We start from the raw sequence: 19,754 nt of genomic DNA, 5'->3' as shown, positions 1-19,754 counted from the left end.
GAAAAAAAAAAAAAGAGACACCTCAAGTATTTTTGCTGCTAACAAGCTATTTTTCTAAGCAATTTAAAAATCAGAAGCCAAAAGAAAAAAAACATTTTTAGCAAAGTAACACCAAACTTAAGCCGACGTCCGAAATCATGACAGTAGAGAATGACCTTTCACAGGAGATACTCACCTTTCTCTCCCACCTCTCTCTCTTGCACGGCTATACTACAATTGCTCGATGTAGTACTGGCTTCAAAGCCATTAGCAGACTCGCTTTCACAGAGACCCTCCTGCGACTCTTCAGCCACGCTGTCGACTTCAATGGTCATGTCGCTTTCACTCTTGACACTGCGCGACTCGTCCTGGCTAAGAGCAAGAGGTGAGGCCACTGAAAAGCTTGACTGGACAGCAGGGGGTAAGGCAGATGGATTTGAAGTTGAAGCATTAGGGTCTGGCTTTTCTGATAGTGTATCTTCACTACTGCTCTTCTCCTTTTCGTCCAAGTCATCCAAGTCTACTTCATGGCAAAGCAAAGTTTCAGGACCAATCTGAGGCATTGCATCATCCTCATCTTTTAAGGGAACGTTCTCATTTTCTTCAGATGGGTGTTCAAAGTTCTCATTCCTCAGCTCTTGCCCGTGCTGAACCGACTCTGCCACCAGGGATGGCATCTCCTCGTTTTCAGTTCTGAGAGCCTCTTCAGCGTTCAGCCCTCTACATTCCTCCGCTCCAGTACATTCATTGGTCCTCTCTTCAGATACAATATTTGGCACTTCCATCTCACTCTCTCGTCGATTTCTCTTCTCAGGCGATGCCTGTTCCAAAGTTTTCCTTTTCAAAAGCTTCTTATCTTTCGTAGAAGGTTCTGTTTCACTTTCAGTAGTGTTGGAAATTTCTTTACAGTCCAAGGAAGACATGTCTAATCTTTCAGGTTCTGCAAGAGATTCATTTGCCACCTCTTCTTGGCTTCCTGGTGAAATCTTTGCATTCTCTAGAGAAGGATCTTTTGTCTTGCTCCTTCTCCCTTTTCCTTTAGGTGATTTTTCAGCCTCCCTTTTGATTTCTTCTGTTGGTTCTGTTTTATTTCCAAAAATCTGAACAATTTGTTCACCTTCTTCAACTTCCAGTTTCAGTGTTTCTAGTGGCTGTACTTGAGTCCTGTCATTTTCTTTCAATGCATGAGGAATCTTTGGGTTTTCTTCATCTAGCTTCTCATCGTGTAGTTTTTCACTTTTTTCCAGTTCTGAAGTTTCTGGAGAAAATTCTTCATTCAAATTCTTTTCAGATGACTCATCTGCTTCACTGTCAGATGAGCCAGAGTCTGCAAAAAAATTTTAAAAAGAAGGAAACAGCATACTAAATCATTAATTACAACACAACTTCTTTTTTTCCAACCACACGGAAACAATTTTTTTAGTAATCTGTGATATTAACATCAGTTTACAAGACACAATTTCAAACTTAAAAATGCTGCGTTATTCAACACACTTATTACAGTTCTCATTTTTACTCAAGATATCTATGAAACTACAATAATAGTAGTACTATCAGAGTTCAAGGAGCATGTGGACAATGCTTTTAGTCATATGATTTTATGGAGCATTTATGTTTATGTAGTCCTGCCATACTGCTTTGCTCACAGAAGAGCTGACAGCTCAACTATTTCCTCAATAAAATTCACAGGGAGGAAAATAAAATTTTTTCAAAAAAGGTAAAAAATAAAACCCAAACCTCTTTTCAAAAAGGTACCTGAAGAAAAACCTCAAAAGCACACACAGGACTGAGATCACTCACCATCTGATCCTCTATCAGAATCAAACATTCCTGAGCTACATCTCACCTGCCTGGGAAGTGTTGCTAAAACCAAAATCGAAAGTGTTAGGTTTTGTAGAGTAAAATCTGCTTCAAAAATTTGTTTTGTTATATTGCTTGTTCACTGACTAGTTAAGTAGGACTTTAAAGCTGCCGACAGCACTGTGTTCGCTGGAGTTGTCGTATTAACGCACTGCATTACATCACTGTGTACATGCACTTCCATGCCAGAACACGAGTGCACTGGATGTACCTTCTGTTCCATTTGGTAATGGTGAGGAATCTGACAAGTTGTTCCGTGCACTTCTGGCTCCTGATTTACCTTCGCTATTTGGTGTTTTGGGTAAACTGCAAGATGTGTTTGATGGAAGAGTGGATTTCAGAGGGGGTCGCCCACGCTTGGATTTTTGTTTCTCCTCATCCTTCTTCTCATCCTTTTCACCGTCTTCTTTATTCTGAGGGTAAAACAATGAACTTTTATTAAGATGTTTCACTGATGATCATCAAACCTCTTCTCTTTTGCTCTACACTTCCATTAAAAAAATAGACTGTGGACTCAATAATTATTTTCTTTTTAAATAAAGAACAGCGATAGTCATTAAATATTGTTCTACAAGAAACTTATCAAAATAACCATTACTTTTGTTTTTTTCTTCTGTTTTCTCTTTGGTCCTCCTTTGTCCACAGGCCAGATAATCCGATCAGCTTTTACCCATTCATCATATCTGAAAGTGAATAACAACATACACTTATCACTACACATAAAACAACTCATTTGCAATATGAGCATTAAAAGACTGAGTTACAAAAAAATCTTATTAAAAAAGAGGTAGGAAAGCAGAGCATTTATTTCCAAACACATTCAGTATCTGGCATTAGAAAGATGAATTACATATCTATCACATGAAAAAATTTACGGGATGGGGGAATGGAGGTGCAAACTTCCCTGTCTCTGGCTAGCAAAGCACTGGAACTCAGGGGACTGAGCCAGCTATAAAGTCTGTCAATTATTTCACAACATATACAAAAGGCAGTTTTCACCACACCATGCCTCAAAAAAAAAAAAAAAAAAAAAAAAGTAAAGATTTTAAATTCTAGCAACAAACTGGACGAGATTCTGAAAAGTGCAATTATACTACTAGTGCTCCTCAAAATCTCCTGAGCTATTAATAAAGGGACACACGTAAGTATTTGGGGGATTACCCCCTCCCCCCACCTTTATGTTGCCACATAAAGAAATTTGCTTAGTACTTAGAAATGTGTGGATTTGGAACATCTGAAGTTATATACAAGAAGTGTTCTATTTTTAAAAATAATCAATTTTGTGCTATTTTCGTCTACATATTCACAATGCTCTTAGCAACAACAAAAAAAAGCACCAATTCTACAGCAGTATTGAATATAAAGCATGGCTGCCAAGAGAAAGATTTGATGAATTTTTTTCTGTAGTTCTTTGTTGCTTAGCCCTCTCCTACCCTCTCTACATGTAACAACCATTTGTTATAATCACAGTTAACATTCAATACAAGAATAAATTTTGTTGCCAAGATTTCAGTGCTTGATACACACTTCATGGTAGATCTCTTCATCATTACCAATGACTCCCTTAAATAAAAAATAAGTCTGATAGTGCTAACACTAGCTGACACAATATATTACAGCAATGCTCCTGTGAGGAGCTTTAAGCCAGCTGGAAACTTGGAAACACACAAGTATATTCTGAGATTTCAATGCAGTAGTGCCATACCATGAACAAAATTACTAGCACCAAAAGGTGTAATAGAGTCACAACCTGTTACCATGCTGATAATTCTATTTGGAGCCAAGTCACCGATCATATATTTTTCTTAAAAAAAAATTCTTTTGCAAATAATCCTTTTAAGAAACAAAGAAGTGACAGGCAATTTGTTATCCTCACCTTACATTCCAACCATAGTAATGCACTAAATATAAAACTTCTCCATCATCAATTTCTGTGCTTTTAATACTGGCTTCATAAATTTTTTGAGTCTTTCCACGTCCATATTTTACTTTCACTTTGGTTCCAGTCAGGCAGGGTTCTGCATCCTCCTCATCCTCTTCACCTTCTGATTCTCCTTTGTTCTCAATTTCCTCCCTACAGTAAAGTGTATTTAAAAAGTCCACTAATTAGTGACAATCAGTGTTTTAACATTTAACTATCATAGCCAAGCTACTACAAAAGAAAAAGGCTGCAAGAATAATTTTTTTCATTTTCTGCATCCTGCGCTACCTCTGAAACTAGCCTGGACACTGCTTTTTAAGTCAAGAAAATAATTAGAGAGAATAGGGGTAAGTGCCAAAACTATCCAGAAAAAATATATCATAATTTAAACAAAACTTAGTGGGTGTACAACTACCTCAAAATTAAAGATTTTTTTAAATGAGTATTTTGACAATACAAAAAGAGGAGGAAGTTATCTCAGTGTTTGGCTCCTAAATAAGACAGAAAGAACTAACTTCAGTTTATAAAGTAGACTTGATTTTGACACACTGTTTTAAAAAAAAATAAAATTCTCCAGTTTGCTTACTAGGCTACAGTTCATTACAGTGCACAGAAGTTTGAATCGCCTCTCATGGATACAAACACCATTCCATTGGGAAAAAAAAAAAAAGTTGATTGCAACAGTGTTTAACCAAGATTAGAAGTGGCTACACACCTCTTATTAGCTGTATCCACCTCCTATTATAGCTATGTCTGATATTTAAACATTCTGCTTAAACATATTTTCAAGAATTACAGTCTTACCTATTTTTACTTATACTTCTCTCCATATTTTAGGGTGAATTTAGCATAATGCAAAAGTTAAACTATAAGAGTTACCAAGAAAGAAAATACTAAAATAGACTATGGGTTTTGCTTTTAGTGAAATATATTTGCTCGCCTTAAGTGGAAGATAAACTACCTGCTGTGGCAAAAAACTAAAACAAAGAGGACAAGCACTATCTGCACCACTTAAAAGAAAACTCTGTGATGCCTTGGTCATCTGACATACCTCTGTGACCTGCTGCATGCCCACACTGTGCCTTCATTTGAGGCATTTCTGCATGCTATGGTGCACTGCAAGATTATTTTCTTCTGGACTGCAGTGACACCTTCTTTAAAACTGTGTGTTTTTTCCACTCCTCAAAGCTTTTTAGAAGAAAATAATGCAATACCCCTATCAGGCTCTATTCGGTAGCAACTCATGTCTGTATTACTCAGCCCACATGGACAAGAATAAACAAGGTATGAAAGCCAGCTTAAGCAGGTGAGACACTGCCCTTGACCACCAGCCAAAAGCTAGCCAAGAAGAGGTCAATTCAGGTAATAAATTAGTCATCTGGTCCCAACTTGTGACAGAACTATAAATCAATTCAACTAGTCAAGCTTAGTCTTTGGATGCTATTTTCCCTTTGCCTTTCCTTGTCCCTCCATCCCCTCCTCTGGTTGAAACCTCCAGGTTTCATTCAAACTCCCTCTTTTCTTCTCCTTCGCTTTATTAGCTGATCCTCTTCCTGCCTGCCTACAACACATCGAGGAACAATAAGACAAGCAAGCTCTAAGTTCACCAGCCATCACTAAACGCTTCACAAATACAAAGGAGAGGGGCTCTTTTTTCCATTTATATTTCAACTGCCCAGAACAGTCTGCCCAAACAGCTGCTCACCATTTATACAGCACTTGGCATACTTACAGCCTGGTCTACTTGGTGTCTGTACGTACCAATGTGATAAAACACCAACACAAACTTGGCAAGACCTTCAAAAAAATGGAAGTGAAAAATGCTGTCTGGCATCTACCAGGAAAAGATGCTTCCATAAAGTACAACAGACTCTACAAGCCTGAAATAAAATTTTCCCTTTACTGTCTGGCTGAGTGAATCAGGTCCCAGATTTCCACATTTTAGCTGGTAAGATCTCTGCTGTGTATACTCCTGCTTGGATTATGGCTCAATCATGACACAGACACACTCATTGGAAGGTGATACAAGTTAATCTTTACCTCTCCCTCTGCCTCTCTTCCTCTTCGTCTGACTCTTTATCAGAATCCTCCTGTTTTTTAATTTTTTTCTCTTTTTGCTTTGGTGTACTTTTTTTCCCTAGTGGAGTTTCATTTTCTTTCTTTTCTGCATGCTCAGGTGTTTCCTCTATATCTTTGTTTTCTTTGTTACTGTCTTTTAATTTGTCTTGTGTTTTATCCTCTTCACTATCTTTTTTAGCAGGGGTTGCATCACGGGCAAGTCTTCTTCGTCCCTACAACAGAAATAAGATCGGTTTAACAACTCCTTTCTCTGTATAACCTCTCCAAATCTCAGCTGAAAGTGAAACATACTATCCCTGGACAGAAGAAAGGCTGGAAGTAACATCAAAAAGCAACCTATACGAAAATCTTAAGATAATAGCTTAAAGTCTTGTTATTGAGGAAAAAAGCAAAATAAAGCCATTCTGCTTGGTTTGGAGTAAAGAGGATGAGCTTCTGATTAACTCCTGGAGGATTTCAGGACAGCCATTTAGACCTGTAAGGTCTGTTGCCATGATAGAAAGGGCCAAAATTCCTTGGTCAGCTACAGCAATAGCATTAATTAATGTGTGCATATAGGACTACTGAGGGAAGGAATGCTCCTGTCAGCATCTTCAATCCTGATAGCCACCTGTTGATTTCACAGCACAGAAATTTGTCAGCTTTAGAAAATCTGTAAGTATCACATTTTTAGAAGACAGAGTAGCCAGACAACTGCTGTCTGGCACTATCTGCGACTGGTAACTTGAGGATCTAGCAGTGGTTAATCATTTTGCTATTAAAAGTCTCTTGTACAGGGCCATTGCTTTGTAATCAGAACATTTAAAATACATTATGAATGCAAAATTAATTATTTGGAGGCCATCCAAAGATGACAGTAATAAAGGCACTGTAATTAAAATTCACAGTAGTATAATGGTAAACACTTTGGAAAAATAATCATTCATAGATAGATAGTTGGTGACTGGATTAATAAAGTAATAAAATACATCATCAAATAATTACTAACAAATTAACACAGATGATGATTAAAAAAAAGAAAAAAATTCTTCCATTCCTTTATCCTCTCACCAGTTTTCTCCAAAAACAAAAACAAAAAAACAAAACAAAACAAAACAAAAAAAACCAAAACAACAAAGCTAGTGCCATACAAGACAGTTCATTAAGGGTGATACAGCTTGGAAAAAACACTTGCAGTTAGATTACTTGCTTGAAAAGCTGGTTTGCAAGAAGTAAAAAGAACTACATTTTAGTTGAACAGAATCCTTACAACTTGAAAAATTAAAAATGTGGCAATTCCTTGTCCTTCACTAACCATGCTCTATTAAGGAACACAAAATGCCCTTTTGACAGAATTAACAGGAGTGCTACAGAGCACTAAGCCAGTCATATTCAAATACCTTAACAGTATTATTGTATTCTCCATCAGGTTCAGTATCCACTAGCTTGATGGGTCACTGCTCTTATCTGTGTAACTACTAATACAACCCTCGCTTCTACAGCACTCAAAGACAAAGTGACACAAAAAACTTAAGCATTCCTCCTTCTACTTTTGCCTATGTACTGTAAAATTGCAGTATTTCTTTTATTAAAAGAAGAGATACTGTGATAAAAACCAGCTCAGAGAAACAGGTCTTCCTTTGATTGTTAAAGATGGAGCAGTCCACTTGATATTCCTGCTTCTTGCTGGAAAGCTCCGGATTCCTGTGGAAGTCTGTGGAAGTTCTCACCCCCAACCATGACTGTCCTGGGGAGTTTCACTGATGATACACAGCTCTCATTAGCTCTCAAACCATTCCTGAGTTGAAATATGTCTGACATCAGATACAGCCGGAGCAAATCCCATGGATGGTTTAGAATAAGAATAATCAAAACTGATTCTATTCACAGGTAGAAAATAATTAACACTTAATATCAACTCTGAGCTCACAGAACCCTGTCCTACGCTTGTACGAGTACACCAATTCAAACGTACAATCACTCCACAAGGGAAACCTCATTATGTGAACTGTTCACTATACAAAAGGGTTTTGTTAAGTACTACACAGAAATCAGTTCAAACCACTTACCCTTGGGGATCTTAGTTCTATTTCTTCTTTTTCACTTTCACTGCTGGAATAATTTTCTTCTGCTTCTTTTTTAACTTCTGTTGGGGGCATTTTTTGTTCCTCTTTTACACTTTCCTCCATTGGTTCCACGTGTTTCTGTATGTCTTCTACCACTTTTGGTTCATTGTGATGGATGGTCCTAAACTGAATGTTTGCAGAACGGCAGTACTCTTCAAAACCATAAAGATACCTATAGATACAAATAAAGTTTCATCAATATTTCATGTTTTATTTACTAGTTATTGAAGTGCATAAAACCTATTTTCCTGCTCACAGAAAAGCAAGAGCAGCAGTAACTTCAGCAAAAAAAAAAAACCCAAACCAAACCCAAATAAACAAAAAATAAAAAGCCAGAGAAGTTTTTGAAATTAAACAGTTATGCGCACAAGCCAAACACTGAGAAATACACACAGGTGCTTCCCACAAATTTAACTTCATCCCCACCCAATTAAGAATTCATGACAGTAAAGCCTAAGAACATGTACGCTGTTTTCCAAATACACGACGACAGCTAAAATCAGCCTAGTAACAGAATACGGGCATACAACAAGTTACCACATGGTAACAAATTGCCATGCATCAGCTTGTTCTCTGGTAACTGCCTGTGTGCACACTCTAATCCAGTTATAGGTGAGAGAAATATAAACTAGATTATTCATCAAAAAATAAATATGCAAGTTACAACATACTATCATGTGTCCATACAACATAATCATTTCCACTGTAACAGCAACCTAGTACATATTTACCGATTACTCTTTTTATGATACTCTTCTCTGTAAAATACAGACCTTAAATACGTGCCCAGTTCAAATCCCACTGAAGATAGTCTGAATATTTTCATCTTCATCAACATTAACATGAGTTGAGTCATTAGTCATCCCTATTCAACCAGCCAAATTTCCTTAGGTTCGAGTCAAGAGAACCTCAATCTTCCCTTTTACTCAAAAAGCCCAATTGTTTCTTGTCAAACTTCCAGGAGAATAAATAATAAAAATAATCTTTATTTAGAAAATGAGCTTGAAAAAATTTCATTCCTAAAAGGCTTCCATTTCAAAAGTTAATACACAACTGAAAACCAGCATCAGAATAAAAAGATTTAAGCATTTTTTTTATTGCAGCACTGATTTTACTACTCAATATTGTCACATCCACCATAGCAATGTACATAGTTATGCCCTAAAGGCATTATTGTATTGATTCCACAAAGATGATATTTAAATACACAATCTGAAACATGTCTGTCTACATTAATGTTTCTCAGGAAGTTAAAAAAAATGGTATAAAATTCTCCTCACTGCATGCAGCATCTACAGACTTCAATCAGCATGCAACTGTAGAGAGAATCTGTTCCTCTTAATCACCAGAAATTGCAAAGCGGAATTTGCCAAAGCTTTTTTTATAAATTTCATTGTTGTACTCCAAAATGGCATCATCACATGCTGAAAATGAATGCTCCTTGATAAGAAAATGAGTGGAATTCTAATGTATTAGAGCAACAGGAACTTATGTAGCCCTGAGCATTCCCTACTTTACTCCACTGTTTCAATCCTTGGCACTGGAAAACGCTCGGAACTGCTCATTAACTGAAGAATGTCAACTACTGTTTCATGAAACTATCAAAAATTGCTTGAATACTGTACATGCTACTAAAAAAAAGGAAAAATATTTTCACCATTATACAATATAAGAACTTACTTTCTATAAGCAGTTTTTACATTGTAGGAAGCAGCAGAGTTCAAAATAGGAATGCCAAGGTCCATATAAATTTGCTTCCATACAGCACCACTCTCAATCTTCAGGGAAGAAAAAAAAAAAAAAAGAAAAAAAGAAAAAAAAGGAAGTTTTCAGGTTTTATTAACCAAGAACATTAAAAAATGATATCTAAACACAACCACAAGACACAGCCTTTAAGACTGAACAGACATATTAAGGAAACATCCAACACTTACATTGTCACACCCACCCTGCTGATATACCAGTCTAAAAAGTTTGAAGAGATTAAGGTCCTTGTAGCCCAGAACAGGTGGTTTGTTGATAGGAGTACCTAAATAAAACAAAACCAGAAATAAGAAGCTATCACAAAGAACAACAAACTGATTCGTCCATTCCTTTAGCACACATCTGATTACTAACATCCTTCTGCATTTTAAAATCTGTATTTAGTAGTTCAGATATGTCACAAGGCAGTAGTTTCCAACCACCAATTAAGGCTTCACCCTCTTTTGAAGGCATCACTTATTTCTGGGTGGTTTATTAGCATACTGGCACCAGCTGCTTGATAACTCTGATTTCTCGACCTCCTTTTCAGATTTGTGCAACAACCCTCATCCAATTGGCTGCATCCCCCTGTTCCTCTCTTGAGTGGAGAGGGTGGGGCACAGCCAAGAATTGCAGTGAGCTCTGCAGAACACCTGATGGATGGTGGAAGAGAGCAATGTGCAAAGAGATTATCTCAAAACTCTGTGGTCTGAAAGAAATGGGGTAGCACAGAAAATATACACATGCAAATTGTCAGAATGTGAAGAAGCACAAAGCCCTACCAAGACATGAAGATTTGGGACAGTTCTGGGAAAAAGAAAGAACTCAAATCGGATGAGTGGCAATGATATAAAAAACAATAATTAATTGCAAAGGGGAAACCAAAAATGACTTGGGGCAAGTCGCTGTCTACATAGACAGTATTCCTCCCAGCAAGGAAGAATATCAAACTTCTTCCCTGCTGCTTCTCATCTTCCTTTATCTTCATGCAATTATATTTGGAATCATTAAAATAATTTTATAGGACTTCAGGAATAGTGTCATGATTACATGAATCAAAACATTCATACTGAGAGAACAGAATGTAGAACAAATCTGGTGGGAATAGAAATTTTGCTATAAGGAGAAAAAAAAAAAAAAAAGGTAGACAGGCAGGGGGAAGATGCGGTTCTGAAAAAGTCCTGTACATTACTCAATTGACATATTAGCTTAAAGAATAGTTTCTGGACTGAGTCTTCAAATTCAGTGCACAAATGCTTTCTTCTTTTGCCTCTTCAAGCTCCTGACATGGTCCCTACTTGGTTTGTAGTCTAAGATTGCTTAAGGAAGGGAGTGAGGAAGGAGGAAAACAGAAAAGGGGGAGCAATCAGGCTACTAGACAAGAAAGAAAATTGTGGATTAGTCCAGCAGCATGTTTTTTTATTTTCCTCCCCCAACATAGCCTCTTATTTCCCCAAGGCAGGTTATACTCCAGAAACACTGGTTACACAGGAGGCCTCAAAATTCTATTGGATGAACTCCAGTACATTTTGCTATAATACACAATCAATTTCTAAACCTGTGATAAGCACTGGCAATATTGAACAGACTTGGAACTGTTCTTTTACAATTCTATGGTCTAGAACACACCTTGTTAAAAGCGATGCAGAGCCTTTTAACTTCATTTCCCACCCCCAGTTTTAAAACCCAAGAAGAAAAGAAAGGAGGAAATATTCGGACACTGCATGCACTTTACATTTTACTCTTAGCTCTAGTTATTTCAAAATTTAAGTACATCAATATCTGCTGTACTGTATGCTGCTATGGAAATGTCATTCAGGTAACTTTTGTCAAGACAGAAAAAAAAGTAAAAAACCAGTAGTTGCACTTGTAATCTACCTCCACCGATGTTATTGTAGGATTACCGCAGTATTTGAACTGAAATAGCAAGGTCATGACTAGAATGAATAAATATATATATACTAAAAGACAAAACTCTTTCCAGGCTAGGAAAGAAGAAGAGGAAAAAAAAAAAAAAAAAAGGCGGGGGGGAGGAGGGGGGCATGTGTGCAGCCAAGGAACAGAAAAATCTTCCATTTAAATATCAGTTTCATCACAACTGCAAACGTGAATGGCTTATGCAACAACCATTCCCCCAAGCCAGCAGGTATATCCTGCTCTCCAAAGCATAGCATGTGCACTTCCAATATACATCTTATGTCAGGACTTTAACTATTCCAATTTATTACAGGCTCACCTAATTCTGTAAAGACAGACATTTAAAATATGCTATTTTCTTGTTCTAGCTACAGCACAAAGTAGAATCCTTTAAGTTGTCTCTTCAGGTGAGTATCACTGCTACATCTGCGCATGATTAAGACAGTTCTGCAAGGAGATTTGAAGATGGCACATCTCCCATTCTCTGCTGGTAGGATTTCACCATCCATGAATAGCCTCCTCAGGTTCCAGCCTGAGATTAACAGCAGCAGAGTTCCCAGCCACGGCTGTCACAACAAGAAATCAACCAAGAGCTTATTTAACAGGGATTGTTAACATAAAAAAGGGTTTGTGAAAGCAGAATAAAAACAAAACACCTCAGGGAGGATTTGAGTTTCCTTTGTGTGCTGTGCTTCAAAGTACTGGAAGCAGACATACCACATGTGAAAATGGGTAAAAGTGGTTTTCCTTGCACCAGACTAGCTGTTATTTTTTTTTCACTGACATGAGAATATGGTCATAATAACATCCACTACGTTTAAAAGCAACTTTAAAAAGCCACTTAAGAAGTGGAGACTTAAAAAAAAAAATAAATAAAATAATCAGTGTTACCTCTGTCTTCCATAAACTTGTAAAGCTGTTGGAGGAAGTTGTCCCTCTCTTCAGGATCAAGCTCTTCCTCAGGCTGCAAAAACAAATGCAGTCATAATGAAAACAGAAAATATGCAAAGTAACGATTTATTTGTACAAAAGCCTAACAGCAAGAATTAAACCCAAACCACTTCCCATTTGGCCCTGCACCCATATAATGGTGAAATATGCAGAAAACAAAATTAATCAAAGGAGACTGAAGTGCTTAGCACAGGAGGAGGAAAAAAAATGCAGGTCAGGGAAAGCCACAATCTATGACAGAAGTGAAACTCCCAAAATGAAAACACTAATATACTTAATACGATGTTCTAATATAGAGAAGGTCTGTTATTCACAAGGCTGAAGCAGTTCACAGGAACTCTAGGTTTGCTGGTTTGGGTTTTTTGTTTGTTTGGAGTTTTCACCTTCCCTACTCAAACTATAGCTAAGGTTGCAGAACAATTCTTCCTCTAACCCTTTCTGGTTTGTGATTAAGCTCCAATGCTTGAGTTCAGCTCATGTTTGGAAACACTTTTAGAGTCACTTCTATAATTTATCACTATAATTCCTTAGTTTTATCTTTACAACTTAAAGCCTCGAAGAGATAAACACTTATGAACTTTATGGTAAACAGTCCACAGCATGAAATAAAGATTTTCTTTTATTCATGTGGAAACCATGAAAATGAAGTAAATTTACTGGGAGGTGGGCAGAGGATATAATGTCTACATATCTACATATACTTCATGGAAATCTGAGATAAAAAAAAAAAAAAAAAAAAAAGATTCTTTTCCCTGCAAGACTTTACGCATGCCACTTTCTTCCTGCCAGCCTGGCAATCATAGGGATTGCTGGTAAGGCAGTTTGCACAAGGAAGACCGCAGCTGTCTTGAAGGAAAGACGTACAGTACGTGTCAAAAAATCCTATCATTACATTATTAAAAATAACAGGAAAGTCACAAGCAGTTCCTGAAGGAAAGCAGAACAGCATTTTCAATTTCAGTCATCTCTGCATTCTGTAAACTTTAAGCTTCAAGGCAGGAAGAGAGGCAGTGAAATGTAAATGTATATGCTACTGCCTTGTTAACCAGAAAGCGGTCTGCCCAGAATCAGAATGAATTTCAGCCCTGCCTGCTTCACTGAATTCTGAGCTTCAAAGCCCAACAGGGATCACCTACAATCAGGCAGAGGCAATATCTGCTTCTTATTTTCCTACCTTTTCTTGGGAAATAATTGGAGGAAATTAAATGAATAATCACAACATTGTACAGCATCAGTTACCATTTGCTCATACTGCATATTATAGGGATTATATAAAGAGAAACAGTTATCTATAGAATTAGTATGTTCTTCCAGGTTAACAAATGAAATATTGCTATAGAAACCACAGCTTTTTTCTCTCCATCTAGATTGCGAACCAACTTCAAGATCGAGAAATTTCTACCATCTAGTGTAATGTTTACTGATTAAAGGCAATACAACTCAAACTGTTTAAACTAAATATAGCTAAATAACAGTAAACATTCAGAAATACTTCTGAATAGTTGAATTCAAACCATTTCTTTTATGTGGGCATAATGCCAAACCAGAACTGTAGGTCAGAGCAGCAGAAACATAGGTTAGAAACGGCACTCTTGCAGACAGAACGTTAACTGTTTCACTGATACCAAGTATTTTCAGCTGAAGAAAACGAAAATGGAAAGATGAAAAGCTTTTATATGTTCAGGGCATAAAACCTGACTGCAATATTGATCCACCTAAGAGACACATCCTGGATCCTGTACCTGCTTCTCTGATGATCAGCACCTCTTGACAGAGAGAGTCTGAACCAAGTAAAACACCAAACCCTTCTGAAAGGTGATTTGAGTAAGACCTGAATAACTGCCACCAAGGAATAATTCACGTATCAGCTATTTCAGGCTTTTTTTGCTACTGACCAAAATGAGAAAGACCAACCTTTCAGGGATATACTTATTGCAACAGTAAGATACATGGATTTTTATCAAGGTTATCTACTCCCACGAGTGTCTACTGTTCTGAGTTAAGAGCTTTATTTTAAATACATCAACCATCATCAAGCTGCTGCATCAGCAACCTTAAATCTGCACCCAAAGTCAAGAAAACACCCAAAACCCGTTGATGCCACAACCTGTGATCACCATCAGTGAGTGACTGGAGAGGTAAAATCCCCAGCACCTCTTCCCAGCAGGCACTGGGACACTACTACCCTTCAAAATTCACTACTTCTACCTAGGCGCTTATGCCCATTCTAAACTGGGCATAAGTAAAGTTCACAGTGACAACTGTTCAAAATTAGTTTTAAGAGACTCTTGTCTATCCATTTCATATTTTTCCTATACAGATGTTGAAAAAAAGGGAGACTGTAGCTAAAGATAAGTCCAAGTAAGAAGCAAAACAGTATGAAATTTTTAAGTGACAGGAATTAAAAATTAAGACCTTTCTGTTGTTCATCCAATACCTGTAACTAAATGCAACATGGGAAAGTATTTTTTCATCTCAGGGTGAAAGGCTGAATTTCATTTTAAAAAAAAATAATCTCCAAGATGCCCTTTGTTTTATTATGAAAGCTTAAATTTTACAGGTCTGAGGTTTTTTTCTCCTTTCTGATTAGCAGGTCACATCAGTCAGAGAATGTTGTAAACAGTAAAACAATGAAATCAGCAATGAACACAGAGTCTATGTATAAGGGACATATTCCTTTCCCAGCTCCCTTTCTTCTTGCCTTCCAAATAATACTAACAGTGTTCAAGTATTCTGTAAAATTATTTTGAGGATAACAAGCAGCAAATAAGCACAACATGAAACACAAAGAAACTTGCAGAAAACTTGCAAGTGGCTTTGCTTCACTTGGTTTTAAGCCATTTTATTCCTCACCATGAGTCTTGCCTCTGTCTTTGGTGTGATTTTAAACAAGAATATAGCTCTGTTATCCCGACTCATTGTTTACAGGAAGATGTTAAAGCTTTTGTGGATCCTAACCTGTAGAGCTGAGTGGGAGCACAAAGGATGAAACAGTTTCACAAAACAAAGAACAAATCTCTACTTACAAGCACGTACATCATATAGTCAATCAATATGGGGCTAAAGTACCAGGGACAGATCTTCCTTTTATGTTATTAATAGGCTGACAGACCCATAAACTCTTCTGGAAATAAATGCAAGCTAAGAGGAAGAACAATATGTACAGGATTGGGAGTTTGGAAGAGTATCTGACCAAGATAGGCTGCCAGAGTTAATGTAATTTTGTTGCTTGAGTACTTAAATGTGTTTTCATCACTTGCACGTTTGCTTTCTGATGCCAAGTTTGAACACTAATTGAGGAAATTAAAAGAATTAAACCAATTGCAAACCCTACACCATGGGGAGATGCAAGGGGTCTTAATATGTTAATTTCTACCAACTAGAACCAGAAATTCAACCATCCTCAAAAATGACTCACTCTAAGAGCCGCACGTCAGCAGTTTGCAACTTCTTCACTCCCCTTTGAGGAATATTCTGAGAATGCCTGTTAGCATGAAACTGTGAGCAAGAAATTATAAAGAACGTTTGTGCATGGTATCATGCAGGTCATGCTTCATTGTAGCCAAAACTCCTACAAACGCATGCATGCAGGAGAAGGATGATTAGCTAATCAATGGTTAGCTAGTTTTTTAAAGGCTATTCTGCATATTACACATCACAGCTGCTTAGGTTTTTTTATATATGTAAATAAACCACTTGTTTCTGGATATATGCTTCATTAACTTTGAAATTATTGCAGGGCTGTATTTAACTTTAAGTCAGCTTTTTCAATGTTATCTTAAAATACACGTAGGCTGCCACAGAAATGGATGATTCAGGTATTTTATATGGTCTCCCACAATCACTTAAGAGAAAAGACTACATAGGAAACGAGAACTACTTTGAAGCAAAATGTAAATATTTTAATAGATGACTACTCATCATTTGTAGGAATCTCACATTATGGATTTCATATACTTATTTTTCCTGTATGAAATTAGTGCTAATAGAATATATGGTAATGACATATGAGAATGGAAATCCTTGCTTATTGCAGAATAGGTACATCGGAAAATGCCAGAAGCATTTTCCCTGCTCAACAATGTAAAGCAACTGTGACCAACATTTCTTGATGCTGTTGTGATGCAAGAACCCTAGAAACTTGGAATGAACGCACACTATTAAAGATACCACAGATACATCCTCCAGGTGACTGTCAAAATGAAGACTTGAGAAAACAATTCCTCTAAGCATACACCTGGAGGTGCTACAACTCTCTTCAATGAGAGGCATGGAGACCAGCTAGTTAGAATTTTTTTTTTTGCAAACATCTTTGCATGTTTGATTAGGGAGGAAAAAGTGAAAGAACAAGGGACTGCTATTAAAAGTGACACAGGTAAGTTGGAAAAGTCTTTCAAAGATGGTGTTATAACCAATTCTACAGGTAAGATAGAAATCCCATTTTCCAGCTCTTGACATCATAAAAAGGTACAATTTTTAAAAATGTGAATGTATCTATTAAGAACACACACTGAAAATACATTTCATGTAACTGCATGTTAAAATCTTGATTTTTTTTTTTTTTTTAATCAGAATGGCCTGCAGGGATACTGAGAGGAAAAACCAAATGTTGCCTATGTGTTCCCTTGTAAAACAGGGAGTGTTTGACTATTTAATCCTGAGAAACAAATGGGTATGATTTCTTCCCCAACAGAACAACTTAAATACAACCAAATACAGTAGTATATATAATCTGTTTTTTAATAAAAATCAGGTTATGTTCCAAAAAGCTTCTATTTTTATGTGGAGATACTGGAGTTTAGATTTTCTTTCCTTTTAGTCACAGTGCATTCTTTGACTGCCAAATGTACCCTCAAAAGACAATTAATTCTCTTATTCTGACATGTTGAAAACTGGGTAAGAACCAAAAGCAATATCCAGATTTTTATCTGGATTCAAACCAATTGAGTGATTCTTTAAATTTTCATTTGATAAAGAATTTTTTTCTATAGTACCTCTGCATTTTTTTCATGTTTTATGACACAAGCAATATCTGTTATGTTAAACCTCACCTTGTGAATGAAAAGTAATCCTGAGTTGCACCATATATTGCAATTACTGCCAAAAATCCAACAGTTTGAACATGCTGAGCAACTCAGTGTGACACAACCCCTGTTAAAGTCAATGACAACCAATTTCCACATTGTCCTCCTTCGTAGCCAACTCTGGACCACACAAGTCAGTTACCAGTGATGAGGATTAGCATCTTACAACCACCATATTGGCTCCCACTCCTTAGCTTACAAAAGCCATCAAAGAACAACCACATAAAGCCTGGAAACCTTGTTGTACCAATACTACCACACTCTTTAAGATGTCATGAAAGGCAGCACAATTAGAAAGACAGTCTTTGTCAAAACAAAGTTACTGATTTGAACCCAGCTACTGGAAAAATGGTAGGATCTGTTATCATTAACTACAGTAGATCTCTGCTCCATTACCATTATAATAAAAAAATCCTAATTCAGAAAAAGAGGATCCTTTCCACTCCCAGAATTAGACTCTTCTGACTGACTTTACCCTCTCATTATGTATTAAAGTAGGTCTGTGTCCATTTGATTGATTTAATGAAGGCCTATCACGGCTGGGCAGCTGCTGGCCAGGCCTTGACAGCAAAGCAGCTGTGCATTTCAGAAGATGGGGGGGAAGATAATTTTTAAAATCTCCCCCCCATCTCTAGTAAGTAACAATTTGCAGTTCTAAAACAAAAAGTCCTCTAAGAAAATTCTGGGAGAGGATGGACAGAAGCTATTTTTGACCTTGATTAATAAAGGAGAAACTCCACAAAATGTAAATGCAAAACGTGAGTAATTCAACATCTGTAGTCAAATAAAGGAAAAAAAAAAAAAATTCATTCACTTGTCCATTCTCTCTCCAACCGGTATCACTGCCTTTCTAAGGGAAAAGAAAAAAGAAATTATGATGAATTCCCTAAATGCATTCTAATTGCAATACCTAGCATGGCCCACAATTAAAATGAGAATACGTATTGTAACAGTTGAATCAGAAATTTGATTTAATGAGCCAGAATGACAGTTCTGCTCTGACACAATCTAAAAAGATTACTATCTAACCTCTGCTACATAGCTTCAGCATGAAGATGCTCACCTTATTTTTACATGCCTACTTGTCACCTGAAAATAATGGATTCTACAGCTTCTCCCACCAGCACATCTACCTGTCTGGAATCCTTTCCTTCACTGCTCTACATTTAGATTGTTCTTTAAAAATAACCTCTATTTCTTTTAAAGGAATGTGCTTTTTTTTAAAAAAAAAAAATAAAAATACAGAACCACAAACCACCAAGCTCCCCCCTCTCCCTTCTTTGTTTGAAACACACAGCACTTTAAGTACAACAGCCATGAAAAATGATATTAAAAATGGATACTAGAAAACTAGTATAGCAATCCTTGATTTTTAGTGACCGATACTCTGCAATTTTAACCAACGTTAATACAAACAGACCAATACAGACTGCAACAGTTCACACCCTGCAAAATGTGGCCTATTCAGTCCTTTTCACTGCAAACAGAGGAAAAAACCCACAGGATTTTATATGCTGCACACATTTATCCTTATATTTATCTAATCATACGATTACACTCATACAGACATCTACTCCATTTTCCTAAGCACTGTTATCAAGGCATAAAATTAACACCTAAAAATAGATTCTTATTGTTTTTTTTTTTACCTGGAAAGATCTACCCTGGCTGCATGCTCCACCAGACAGTTCCCAGATCAGAAATCTAACACAAATCCGCATTCTTAACAACCATGTTAACGTTAACAGATTAAAACACAGAATCCTTACCTAGGAGCTGCATTCTTTCAAATGTAAAATGGTTTTACTTCCTTTCTATCTAATCTGCCCACTGCCTGGACATATTTCAGCCTGACTTCCAAATATTTGCTCGCTTTCTCTCTCCCTGCACGGCATCCGCAGTTATACGGCATTACTTACATTCTCTTCCATATATATATATTTAAAAAAAAAAAATAATAAAAAAAATAATAATAATAAAAAACATCAGACATTACATGAAAGGCAAAGAAAAGAGACAGCCCATTTCAAAGCATCTGGCAAGCCTCCCCCTGGCCGGCGGCCAAGCCTCGGCTCCAGCGCCCGCTCCCCCCGCGCATGCGCGCTGCGCGCCAAC

The 19,754-nt window shown here is 36.9% G+C and overlaps 1 protein-coding gene across 1 annotated transcript in view; it reads right to left on the bottom strand.

The window, feature by feature from the left end:
- The window catches only part of ARID4A (AT-rich interaction domain 4A), a 46,271-nt gene that overhangs the window by 3,374 nt on the left and 23,143 nt on the right, over nucleotides 1–19,754 (bottom strand). Inside the window, exons 10-19 of the mRNA XM_026849203.1 lie at nucleotides 15,514–15,521; nucleotides 12,496–12,568; nucleotides 9,879–9,973; nucleotides 9,625–9,722; nucleotides 7,888–8,116; nucleotides 5,801–6,051; nucleotides 3,716–3,913; nucleotides 2,438–2,522; nucleotides 2,051–2,252; nucleotides 176–1,306 (exon numbers count right to left, since the gene is read on the bottom strand). Of these exons, the coding sequence (XP_026705004.1) occupies nucleotides 176–1,306; nucleotides 2,051–2,252; nucleotides 2,438–2,522; nucleotides 3,716–3,913; nucleotides 5,801–6,051; nucleotides 7,888–8,116; nucleotides 9,625–9,722; nucleotides 9,879–9,973; nucleotides 12,496–12,568; nucleotides 15,514–15,521 (2,370 nt within the window). The remainder of the gene's footprint in view (nucleotides 1–175; nucleotides 1,307–2,050; nucleotides 2,253–2,437; nucleotides 2,523–3,715; nucleotides 3,914–5,800; nucleotides 6,052–7,887; nucleotides 8,117–9,624; nucleotides 9,723–9,878; nucleotides 9,974–12,495; nucleotides 12,569–15,513; nucleotides 15,522–19,754) is intronic.

Source organism: Athene cunicularia (assembly GCF_003259725.1).
Source record: "Athene cunicularia isolate RWA chromosome 5 unlocalized genomic scaffold, athCun1 chr5_part1, whole genome shotgun sequence".
Classification (NCBI taxonomy): domain Eukaryota; kingdom Metazoa; phylum Chordata; class Aves; order Strigiformes; family Strigidae; genus Athene; species Athene cunicularia.
This window is presented reverse-complemented; position numbering and strand designations above follow the sequence as displayed.